At 47.7% G+C, this 12,658-nt stretch overlaps 1 protein-coding gene across 1 annotated transcript in view; it reads left to right on the top strand.

The window, feature by feature from the left end:
- The window catches only part of LOC139544610 (pappalysin-1-like), a 96,355-nt gene extending 83,925 nt beyond the window's left edge, over positions 1-12,430 (top strand). Inside the window, exon 15 of the mRNA XM_071351938.1 lies at positions 12,374-12,430. Within this exon, the coding sequence (XP_071208039.1) occupies positions 12,374-12,430 (57 nt within the window). The remainder of the gene's footprint in view (positions 1-12,373) is intronic.
- The last annotated feature ends 228 nt before the right edge of the window (positions 12,431-12,658 follow it).

Below are 12,658 nucleotides of genomic sequence, written 5' to 3'. Positions count from 1 at the left end.
GTTCACAGTCACTCAGTCAACCCATTCACTCCCACAGAGGGCTCTTAGTTAGTTCACAGGCAACCCATTCACTCCCACAGAGGGCTCTTAGTTAGTTTACAGCCCCACAGTCAACCCATTCACTCCCACAGAGGGCTCTTAGTTAGTTCACAGTCACACAGTCAACCCATTCACTCCCACAGAGGGCTCTTAGTTAGTTCACAGTCACACATTCAACCCATTCACTCCCACAGAGGGCTCTTAGTTAGTTCACAGCCACATAGTCAACCCATTCACTCCCACCGAGGGCTCTTAGTTAGTTCACAGCCACACAGTCAACCCATTCACTCCCACAGAGGGCTCTTAGTTAGTTCACAGTCAACCCATTCACTCCCACAGAGGGCTCTTAGTTAGTTCACAGTCACACAGTCAACCCATTCACTCCCACAGAGGGCTCTTATTTAGTTCACAGTCACACAGTCAACCCATTCACTCCCACAGAGGGCTCTTAGTTAGTTTACAGTCACACAGTCAACCCATTCACTCCCACAGAGGGCTCTTAGTTAGTTCACAGTCACACAGTCAACCCATTCACTCCCACAGAGGGCTCTTAGTTAGTTTACAGTCAACCCATTCAGTCCCACAGAGGGCTCTTAGTTAGTTCACAGTCACACAGTCAACCCATTCACTCCCACAGAGGGCTCTTAGTTAGTTCACAGTCACACAGTCAACCCATTCATTCCCACAGAGGGCTCTTAGTTAGTTCACAGTCACTCAGTCAACCCATTCACTCCCACAGAGGGCTCTTAGTTAGTTCACAGGCAACCCATTCACTCCCACAGAGGGCTCTTAGTTAGTTTACAGCCCCACAGTCAACCCATTCACTCCCACAGAGGGCTCTTATTTAGTTCACAGTCACACAGTCAACCCATTCACTCCCACAGAGGGCTCTTAGTTAGTTTACAGTCACACAGTCAACCCATTCACTCCCACAGAGGGCTCTTAGTTAGTTCACAGTCACACAGTCAACCCATTCACTCCCACAGAGGGCTCTTAGTTAGTTTACAGTCAACCCATTCAGTCCCACAGAGGGCTCTTAGTTAGTTCACAGTCACACAGTCAACCCATTCACTCCCACAGAGGGCTCTTAGTTAGTTCACAGTCACACAGTCAACCCATTCATTCCCACAGAGGGCTCTTAGTTAGTTCACAGCCACACAGTCAACCCATTCACTCCCACAGAGGGCTCTTAGTTAGTTCACAGTCAACCCATTCACTCCCACAGAGGGCTCTTAGTTAGTTCACAGTCACACAGTCAACCCATTCACTCCCACAGAGGGCTCTTAGTTAGTTCACAGTCACACATTCAACCCATTCACTCCCACAGAGGGCTCTTAGTTAGTTCACAGCCACACAGTCAACCCATTCACTCCCACAGAGGGCTCTTAGTTAGTTCACAGTCACACAGTCAACCCATTCATTCCCACAGAGGGCTCTTAGTTAGTTCACAGCCACACAGTCAACCCATTCACTCCCACAGAGGGCTCTTAGTTAGTTCACAGTCAACCCATTCACTCCCACAGGGGGCTCTTAGTTAGTTCACAGCCACACAGTCAACCCATTCAGTCCCACAGAGGGCTCTTAGTTAGTTCACAGTCAACCCATTCACTCCCACAGAGGGCTCTTAGTTAGTTCACAGCCACACAGTCAACCCATTCACTCCCACAGAGGGCTCTTAGTTAGTTCACAGTCACACAGTCAACCCATTCATTCCCACAGAGGGCTCTTAGTTAGTTCACAGCCACACAGTCAACCCATTCACTCCCACAGAGGGCTCTTAGTTAGTTCACAGTCAACCCATTCACTCCCACAGAGGGCTCTTAGTTAGTTCACAGTCACACATTCAACCCATTCACTCCCACAGAGGGCTCTTAGTTAGTTCACAGCCACACAGTCAACCCATTCACTCCCACCGAGGGCTCTTTGTTAGTTCACAGTCAACCCATTCACTCCCACAGAGGGCTCTTAATTAGTTCACAGTCACACAGTCAACCCATTCACTCCCACAGAGGGCTCTTAGTTAGTTCACAGCCACACAGTCAACCCATTCACTCCCACAGAGGGCTCTTAGTTAGTTCACAGTCACACAGTCAACCCATTCACTCCCACAGAGGGCTCTTAGTTAGTTCACAGTCAACCCATTCACTCCCACAGAGGGCTCTTAGTTAGTTCACAGCCACACAGTCAACCCATTCACTCCCACAGAGGGCTCTTAGTTAGTTCACAGTCACACAGTCAACACATCCATTCCCACAGAGGGCTCTTAGTTAGTTCACAGCCACACAGTCAACCCATTCACTCCCACAGAGGGCTCTTAGTTAGTTCACAGTCAACCCATTCACTCCCACAGAGGGCTCTTAGTTAGTTCACAGTCAACCCATTCACTCCCACAGAGGGCTCTTAGTTAGTTCACAGTCACACATTCAACCCATTCACTCCCACAGAGGGCTCTTAGTTAGTTCACAGCCACACAGTCAACCCATTCACTCCCACCGAGGGCTCTTAGTTAGTTCACAGTCAACCCATTCACTCCCACAGAGGGCTCTTAGTTAGTTCACAGTCACACAGTCAACCCATTCACTCCCACAGAGGGCTCTTAGTTAGTTCACAGCCACACAGTCAACCCATTCACTCCCACAGAGGGCTCTTAGTTAGTTCACAGTCACACAGTCAACCGATTCACTCCCACAGAGGGCTCTTAGTTAGTTCACAGTCACTCAGTCAACCCATTCACTCCCACAGAGGGCTCTTAGTTAGTTCACAGGCAACCCATTCACTCCCACAGAGGGCTCTTAGTTAGTTTACAGCCCCACAGTCAACCCATTCACTCCCACAGAGGGCTCTTAGTTAGTTCACAGTCACACAGTCAACCCATTCACTCCCACAGAGGGCTCTTAGTTAGTTCACAGTCACACATTCAACCCATTCACTCCCACAGAGGGCTCTTAGTTAGTTCACAGCCACATAGTCAACCCATTCACTCCCACCGAGGGCTCTTAGTTAGTTCACAGCCACACAGTCAACCCATTCACTCCCACAGAGGGCTCTTAGTTAGTTCACAGTCAACCCATTCACTCCCACAGAGGGCTCTTAGTTAGTTCACAGTCACACAGTCAACCCATTCACTCCCACAGAGGGCTCTTATTTAGTTCACAGTCACACAGTCAACCCATTCACTCCCACAGAGGGCTCTTAGTTAGTTTACAGTCACACAGTCAACCCATTCACTCCCACAGAGGGCTCTTAGTTAGTTCACAGTCACACAGTCAACCCATTCACTCCCACAGAGGGCTCTTAGTTAGTTTACAGTCAACCCATTCACTCCCACAGAGGGCTCTTAGTTAGTTCACAGCCACACAGTCAACCCATTCACTCCCACAGAGGGCTCTTAGTTAGTTTACAGTCAACCCATTCACTCCCACAGAGGGCTCTTAGTTAGTTCACAGCCACACAGTCAACCCATTCACTCCCACAGAGGGCTCTTAGTTAGTTCACAGCCACACAGTCAACCCATTCACTCCCACAGAGGGCTCTTAGTTAGTTCACAGTCACACAGTCAACCCATTCATTCCCACAGAGGGCTCTTAGTTAGTTCACAGCCACACAGTCAACCCATTCACTCCCACAGAGGGCTCTTAGTTAGTTCACAGTCAACCCATTCACTCCCACAGAGGGCTCTTAGTTAGTTCACAGTCACACAGTCAACCCATTCACTCCCACAGAGGGCTCTTAGTTAGTTCACAGTCACACATTCAACCCATTCACTCCCACAGAGGGCTCTTAGTTAGTTCACAGCCACACAGTCAACCCATTCACTCCCACCGAGGGCTCTTAGTTAGTTCACAGTCAACCCATTCACTCCCACAGAGGGCTCTTAGTTAGTTCACAGTCACACAGTCAACCCATTCACTCCCACAGAGGGCTCTTAGTTAGTTCACAGCCACACAGTCAACCCATTCACTCCCACAGAGGGCTCTTAGTTAGTTCACAGTCACACAGTCAACCGATTCACTCCCACAGAGGGCTCTTAGTTAGTTCACAGTCACTCAGTCAACCCATTCACTCCCACAGAGGGCTCTTAGTTAGTTCACAGGCAACCCATTCACTCCCACAGAGGGCTCTTAGTTAGTTTACAGCCCCACAGTCAACCCATTCACTCCCACAGAGGGCTCTTAGTTAGTTCACAGTCACACAGTCAACCCATTCACTCCCACAGAGGGCTCTTAGTTAGTTCACAGTCACACATTCAACCCATTCACTCCCACAGAGGGCTCTTAGTTAGTTCACAGCCACATAGTCAACCCATTCACTCCCACCGAGGGCTCTTAGTTAGTTCACAGCCACACAGTCAACCCATTCACTCCCACAGAGGGCTCTTAGTTAGTTCACAGTCAACCCATTCACTCCCACAGAGGGCTCTTAGTTAGTTCACAGTCACACAGTCAACCCATTCACTCCCACAGAGGGCTCTTATTTAGTTCACAGTCACACAGTCAACCCATTCACTCCCACAGAGGGCTCTTAGTTAGTTTACAGTCACACAGTCAACCCATTCACTCCCACAGAGGGCTCTTAGTTAGTTCACAGTCACACAGTCAACCCATTCACTCCCACAGAGGGCTCTTAGTTAGTTTACAGTCAACCCATTCACTCCCACAGAGGGCTCTTAGTTAGTTCACAGCCACACAGTCAACCCATTCACTCCCACAGAGGGCTCTTAGTTAGTTTACAGTCAACCCATTCACTCCCACAGAGGGCTCTTAGTTAGTTCACAGCCACACAGTCAACCCATTCACTCCCACAGAGGGCTCTTAGTTAGTTCACAGCCACACAGTCAACCCATTCACTCCCACAGAGGGCTCTTAGTTAGTTCATAGTCTACCTATTCACTCCCACAGAGGGCTCTTAGTTAGTTCACAGTCAACCCATTCACTCCCACAGAGGGCTCTTAGTTAGTTCACAGTCAACCCATTCACTCCCACAGAGGGCTCTTAGTTAGTTCACAGTCAACCCATTCACTCCCACAGAGGGCTCTTAGTTAGTTCACAGTCAACCCATTCAGTCCCACAGAGGGCTCTTAGTTAGTTCACAGTCAACCCATTCACTCCCACAGAGGGCTCTTAGTTAGTTCACAGTCACACAGTCAACCCATTCAATCCCACAGAGGGCTCTTAGTTAGTTCACAGCCACACAGTCAACCCATTCAGTCCCACAGAGGGCTCTTAGTTAGTTCACAGTCAACCCATTCACTCCCACAGAGGGCTCTTAGTTAGTTCACAGTCAATCCATTCACTCCCACAGAGGGCTCTTAGTTAGTTCACAGCCACACAGTCAACCCATTCAGTCCCACAGAGGGCTCTTAGTTAGTTCACAGTCACACAGTCAACCCATTCACTCCCACAGAGGGCTCTTAGTTAGTTCACAGCCACACAGTCAACCCATTCAGTCCCACAGAGGGCTCTTAGTTAGTTCACAGTCAACCCATTCACTCCCACAGAGGGCTCTTAGTTAGTTCACAGCCACACAGTCAACCCATTCAGTCCCACAGAGGGCTCTTAGTTAGTTCACAGCCACACAGTCAACCCATTCAGTCCCACAGAGGGCTCTTAGTTAGTTCACAGTCAACCCATTCACTCCCACAGAGGGCTCTTAGTTAGTTCACAGCCACACAGTCAACCCATTCAGTCCCACAGAGGGCTCTTAGTTAGTTCACAGCCACACAGTCAACCCATTCAGTCCCACAGAGGGCTCTTAGTTAGTTCACAGTCAACCCATTCAGTCCCACAGAGGGCCCGTAAAGACAACAGCACCAACACTTTATCCCTCTCCCAGGCTCTGTTAACAGACCTGCAAGCTAATCAATTAATGCTCCCTAAAACACACACACACGGAGACAGAGAGGGAGATGTTTTTTTATTTTCCCTTTTGTACATTAACTGTTTGCACATCGTGACAGCACTGTATACATACATAATATGACATTTTAAATGTCTGTATTCTTTTGGAACTTTTGTGAGTGTTACGTTTGCAGTTCATTTTATGTTTATTTCACTTTTGTTTATTCTCTTTTTCACTAGTTTTGGCAATGTAAACATATGTTTCCCATGCTAATATAACCCCTGAGAGAGAGAGAGAGAGTGAGAGAGAGAGACCCTACTAGAATCTGAAGTCAAATGTCTACTGTTTGCTGATGATCTGGTGCTTCTGTCCCCAACCAAGGAGATCCTACAGCAGCACCCAGATCTTCTGCGCAGATTTTGTCAGACCTGGGCCCTGACAGTAAATCTCAGTAGGACAAAAATAATGGTGTTTCAAAAAAGGTCCAGTTGCCAGGACCACAAATACAAATTCCTAGACAAATCTACACACCGTTGCCCTAGAGCACACAAAAAATGATACATACCTCGGCCTAAACATCAGCACCACAGGTAACTTCCACAGAGCTGTGAAGGAGCTGAGAGACGAGGCAAGAAGGGCCTTCTATGCCACAAAAATAACATACATTTTGACATACCAATTGGGATCTGGCTAAAAATACTTGAATCAGTTATAGAACCCATTGCCCTTTATAGTTGTGAGGTCTGAGGTCTGCTCACCAACCAAGAATTCACAAAATAGGGCAAACACCAAATTGAGACTCTGCATGCAGAATTCTGCAAAAATATCCTCTGTGTACAACGTAAAACACCAAATAATGCATGCAGGGCAGAATTAGGCTGATACCCGCTAATTATCAAAATCCAGAAAAGCCATTAAATTCTACAACCACCTAAAAGGAAGCAATTCCCAAACCTTACATAAAAAAAGCCATCACCTACAGAGAGATGAACCTGGAGAAGAGTCCCCTAAGCAAGCTGGTCCTGGGGATCTGTTCACAAACACAAACAGACCCCACAGAGCCCCAGGATAGCAACAGCAACCAAATCATGATAAAACAAAAATATGTACTTGACACATGGGAAAGAATTAACAAAAAAACTGAGAAAACTAGAATGCTATTTGGCCCTAAACAGAGAGTACACAGTGGCAGAATACCTGACCACTGTGACTTACCCAAACTTTAAAAAAGCTCACAGACTCAGTGAGCATAGCCTTGCTATTGAGAAAGGCTGCCATAGGCAGACCTGGCTCTCAAGAGAAGACAGGCTATGTGCGCACTGCCCACAAAATGAGGTGGAAACTGAGCTGCACTTCCTAAACTCCTGCCAAATGTATGACCATATTAGAGACACATATTTCCCTCAGATTACACAGATAAACAAAGAATTTGAAAACAATAAACTCCTGTATCTACTGGGTGAAATACCACATTGTGCCATCACAGCAGCACGATTTGTGACCTGTTGCCACAAGAAAAGTGCAACTAGTGAAGAACAAACACCACTGTAAATACCCATATTTATGTTTATTTATTTTCCCTTTTGTACTTTAACTATTTGCACATAATATGACATTTGTAATGTCTTTATTATTTTGGAACTTTTGTGAGTGTAATGCTTACTGTGAATTGAGACAGAGAGAGGGTGGGGGGAAAGAGACAGAGAGAGAGGGTGGGGGAAAGAGAAGGGGGAAAGAGACTGAGAGAGAGGGTGGGGGAAGAGACAGAGAGAGAGGGTGGGTCGAAGAGACAGAGAGAGAGAGGGTGGGGGAAAGAGACAGAGAGAGGGTGGGGGAAAGAGACAGAGAGAGAGGGTGGGGGGGAAGAGACAGAGAGAGAGGGTGGGGGGAAAGAGAAGGGGGAAAGAGACTGAGAGAGAGGGTGGGGGAAGAGACAGAGAGAGAGGGTGGGTCGAAGAGACAGAGAGAGAGAGGGTGGGGGGAAAGAGACAGAGAGAGGGTGGGGGAAAGAGACAGAGAGAGAGGGTGGGGGGGAAGAGACAGAGAGAGAGGGTGGGGGGGAAAGAGACAGAGAGAGAGGGTGGGGGGAAAGAGACAGAGAGAGAGGGTGGGGGGAAAGAGACAGAGAGAGAGGGTGGTGGGGAAAGAGACAGAAGGTGGGGGGGAAAGAGACAGAAGGTGGGGGGGAAAGAGACAGAGAGAGAGGGTGGGGGGAAAGAGACAGAGAGAGAGGGTGGGGGGAAAGAGACAGAGAGAGAGGGTGGGGGGAAAGAGAGAGAGAGACATGGTGGCGGGGAAAGAGAGAGAGAGGGTGAGGGGAAAGAGACAGAGGGTGGGGAGGATAGAGACAGAGAGAGAGGTTGGGGGAGAAAGAGACAGAGAGAGAGGTTGGGGGAGAAAGAGACAGAGAGAGAGGGTGGGGGGGAAGAGACAGAGAGAGAGGGTGGGGGGGAAAGAGACAGAGAGAGAGGGTGGGGGGAAAGAGACAGAGAGAGAGGGTGGTGGGGAAAGAGACAGAAGGTGGGGGGGAAAGAGACAGAAGGTGGGGGGGAAAGAGACAGAGAGAGAGGGTGGGGGGAAAGAGACAGAGAGAGAGGGTGGGGGGAAAGAGACAGAGAGAGAGGGTGGGGGGAAAGAGAGAGAGAGACATGGTGGCGGGGAAAGAGAGAGAGAGGGTGAGGGGAAAGAGACAGAGGGTGGGGAGGATAGAGACAGAGAGAGAGGTTGGGGGAGAAAGAGACAGAGAGAGAGGTTGGGGGAGAAAGAGACAGAGAGAGAGGGTGGGGGAGAAAGAGACAGAGAGAGAGGGTGGGGGGGAAGAGACAGAGAGAGAGAGGGTGGGGGGGAAGAGACAGAGACAGAGACAGAAGGTGGGGAGAAAGAGACAGAGAGAGCGAGTGAAAATCTGTGGTTTTAGGCTGTGTTCGTACATGAAGCCAGAGGAATGATCCATGAGCTAAATGAGAGAGGGAGCGAAAGAGAGAGAGATTGTTTGTTAGAGAGGGAACACAAAAAAAGAGTGAGAGAACGCAAGAAGACAGGGAAAGAGGAAGAGAGAGCGAGACATGAGAGAGGTTGAGTGAGCTGTATAGAAGGATTCAATGAATGATGTACCAGGGCACTCCCTCCTGTTTGCTCTGGCTATTAACATAATGGAGCACCACCTCAACTGGTTTTATGTTGGTGAGGATGCACATGTGGAAGTGGTTATGGTGGAGGATCTGACTGGCGCAGGGGGGCGGGGGGGGGGGGGGGCTTACGGTACACACACGCGCAGGCGCAGACACACACACTTGTTCTTTGTGTGTGTGTGTGTAATCAGATTTATACTCTGTTTGTGTGTATGATGTGTTTGGGGTCTGAAACTATTGACACCCTTGATAAACATGAGCCAAAAAGACTGTATAAAATAAATAATTTAAATACTGAGCTATATTGTAAGCTCCAAAAAATTGGGAAATGATATTATTTAATACTAATTAAATTGTTCAGATAAATATATTTTGTTTAGTAAGTTTATTTTGTAAAAATGTTAAGGTAGGGTTTGAAATGATTGACAGCCCTGTTTTCAGTACCTCACCTTTCGAGGATAACGGAGCTGAGCCTGTTTCGAGAACCTTCCAGATCCTTGATATCCTTCGTCAGCACTTATGGACTGCCCTCTTCTGAATCCTAGCTTTTTGAGAGAAAATATATAACCTGTTAAACAAAACCTATTTCTCTGAGAAATTGTATTAGTATAATATAATTTCCCATTTTTTTTGTATACAATATAACTCAATATATATACAGTGGGGAGAACAAGTATTTGATACACTGCCGATTTTGCAGGTTTTCCTACTTACAAAGCATGTAGAGGTCTGTAATTTTTATCATAGGTACACTTCAACTATGAGAGACGGAATCTAAAAAAATCCAGAAAATCACATTGTATGATTTTTAAGTAATTAATTTGCATTTTATTGCATGACATAAGTATTTGATACATCAGAAAAGCAGAACTTAATATTTGGTACAGAAACCTTTGTTTGCAATTACAGAGATCATACGTTTCCTGTAGTTCTTGACTAGGTTTGCACACACTGCAGCAGGGATTTTGGCCCACTCCTCCCTAGAGATCTTCTCCAGATCCTTCAGGTTTCGGGGCTGTCGCTGGGCAATACGGACTTTCAGCTCCCTCCAAAGATTTTCTATTGGGTTCAGGTCTGGAGACTGGCTAGGCCACTCCAGGACCTTGAGATGCTTCTTACGGAGCCACTCCTTAGTTGCCATGGCTGTGTGCTTCGTGTCGTTGTCATGCTGGAAGACCCAGCCACGACCCATCTTCAATGCTCTTACTGAGGGAAGGAGGTTGTTGGCCAAGATCTCGCGATACATGGCCCCATCCATCCTCCCCTCAATACGGTGCAGTCGTCCTGTCCCCTTTGCAGAAAAGCATCCCCAAAGAATGATGTTTCCACCTCCATGCTTCACGGTTGGGATGGTGTTCTTGGGGTTGTACTCATACTTCTTCTTCCTCCAAACACAGCGAGTGGAGTTAGACCAAAAAGCTCTATTTTTGTCTCATCAGACCACATGACCTTCTCCCATTCCTCCTCTGGATCATCCAGATGGTCATTGGCAAACTTCAGACGGGCCTGGACATGCACTGGCTTAAGCAGGGGGACCTTGCGTGCGCTGCAGGATTTTAATCCATGACGGCGTAGTGTGTTACTAATGGTTTTCTTTGAGACTGTGGTCCCAACTCTCTTCAGGTCATTGACCAGGTCTTGCCGTGTAGTTCTGGGCTGATCCCTCACCTTCCTCATGATCATTGATGCCCCACGAGGTGAAATCTTGCATGGAGCCCCAGACCGAGGGTGATTGACCGTCATCTTGAACTTCTTCCATTTTCTAATAATTGCGCCAACAGTTGTTTCCTTCTCACCAAGCTGCTTGCCTATTGTCCTGTAGCCCATCCCAGCCTTGTGCAGGTCTACAATTTTATCCCTGATGTCCTTACACAGCTCTCTGGTCTTGGCCATTGTGGAGAGGTTGGAGTCTGTTTGATTGAGTGTGTGGACAGGTGTCTTTTATACAGGTAACGAGTTCAAACAGGTGCAGTTAATACAGGTAATGAGTGGAGAACAGGAGGGCTTCTTAAAGAAAAACTAACAGGTCTGTGAGAGCCGGAATTCTTACTGGTTGGTAGGTGATCAAATACTTATGTCATGCAATAAAATGCAAATTAATTATTTAAAAATCATACAATGTGATTTTCTGGATTTTTGTTTTAGATTCCGTCTCTCACAGTTGAAGTGTACCTATGATAAAAATGACAGACCTCTACATGCTTTGTAAGTAGGAAAACCTGCAAAATCGGCAGTGTATCAAATACTTGTTCTCCCCACTGTATATATTTTTTAATACAGTCATTAATGCTCATCTTTATCAAGAGTGTCAATAATTTCAGACCCGACTGTATGTTGTTTCTCTATTAGCATGTCAACACTACATCCATATGCGTCTGCACCAACACAAGCATAATGCGGCTCATTTCAGTTAAACAGCATGTTGGTGTATGCAAAATGGTCCATTTGGGACACAAGCTGTTCAGGTCTATTACACAACGAAACATGTTACTACCAGCCTACGATTGGGTCTGCATGTGTCAACTCTGAGAGATTCACTTCATTACCTTCTGACCATCACACTTGTAACGGCATTACATTTGATTGACAGGTCATAATGTTGATTAATATGTCAACGGTAACTCGCTTCGGGATGAAGGATTGAAGGATCTCCTTGAGAGGGTTAGTGTGTGGGAGAGAGAGGGGAGAGAGAGAGGGGAGGGAGAAAGAGAGGGGAGAGAGAGAGGGGGAGAGAGAGAGGGGAGGGAGAAAGAGAGGGGAGAGATAGAGGGGGAGAGAGAGAGGGGAGGGAGAAAGAGAGGGGAGAGAGAGAGGGGAGAGAGAGAGGGGAGGGAGAAAGAGAGGGGAGAGAGAGAGGGGAGGGAGAAAGAGAGGGGAGAGAGAGGAGGAGAGAGAGAGGGGAGGGAGAAAGAGAGGAGAGAGGGGGAGGGAGAAAGAGAGGGGAGAGAGAGAGGGGAGGGAGAAAGAGAGGGGAGAGAGAGAGGGGGAGAGAGAGAGGGGAGGGAGGGAGAAAGAGAGGGGAGAGAGAGAGGGGAGAGAGAGGGGAGAGAGGGGGGAGAGAAATAGAAAGAGACATAACTTCAGCTCACTTCCCACCCTTTTCGTTACTTGGGGACAGTACAACGAGTTCCTCTCCTCTTTCCCCCCCCCCCCTCCCTCTGGTCCCTGTAGTCTATGAGGTTGAAAAGTGCAGCGCAAAGCACAATCCTATCTCCTTTCATTAGCCGATTACATTCTTGCCTCACCGGTGTCAAGGTGGTTCTGGGAACTATCAAGGTGGTTCTGATGCTATCTCCAAAACAATCTGTACCCCCACGTCTATTTGTGTATTTGAGGTTTTATTATGCAATCCGTTTGTGTCCCAGATGTCTCTGAGGAAAGCCTGTGTGTGTGGTGAGGGGGTGGGGGGATTGTGCATGTGAGAGAGCGAGAGCGAGCAGCAGACATATTTTAGCCTTTCGTGTGGGCACGCTGCAGGTCTCAAGGCGAGTGGTGCTGAAAGGTCCAGATTTGATCTACCCTGGGAAATGTAGCGCTTTAAATTGAGTGAGTCTCAATGTGTTTTATGAGGCGACAAGGTCAGGGTGCTGATGATGATTGACACCTGAGGGTGTGTTTGTGTGTTAGAAGTACCTCCGTACCTTCAGGCT

The sequence above is a fragment of the Salvelinus alpinus genome, chromosome 18 (genome assembly GCF_045679555.1).
Source record: "Salvelinus alpinus chromosome 18, SLU_Salpinus.1, whole genome shotgun sequence".
Lineage (NCBI taxonomy): Eukaryota > Metazoa > Chordata > Actinopteri > Salmoniformes > Salmonidae > Salvelinus > Salvelinus alpinus.
Note: the sequence above shows the minus strand (reverse complement) of the source record. Positions and strands in the feature narration are given on the sequence as shown.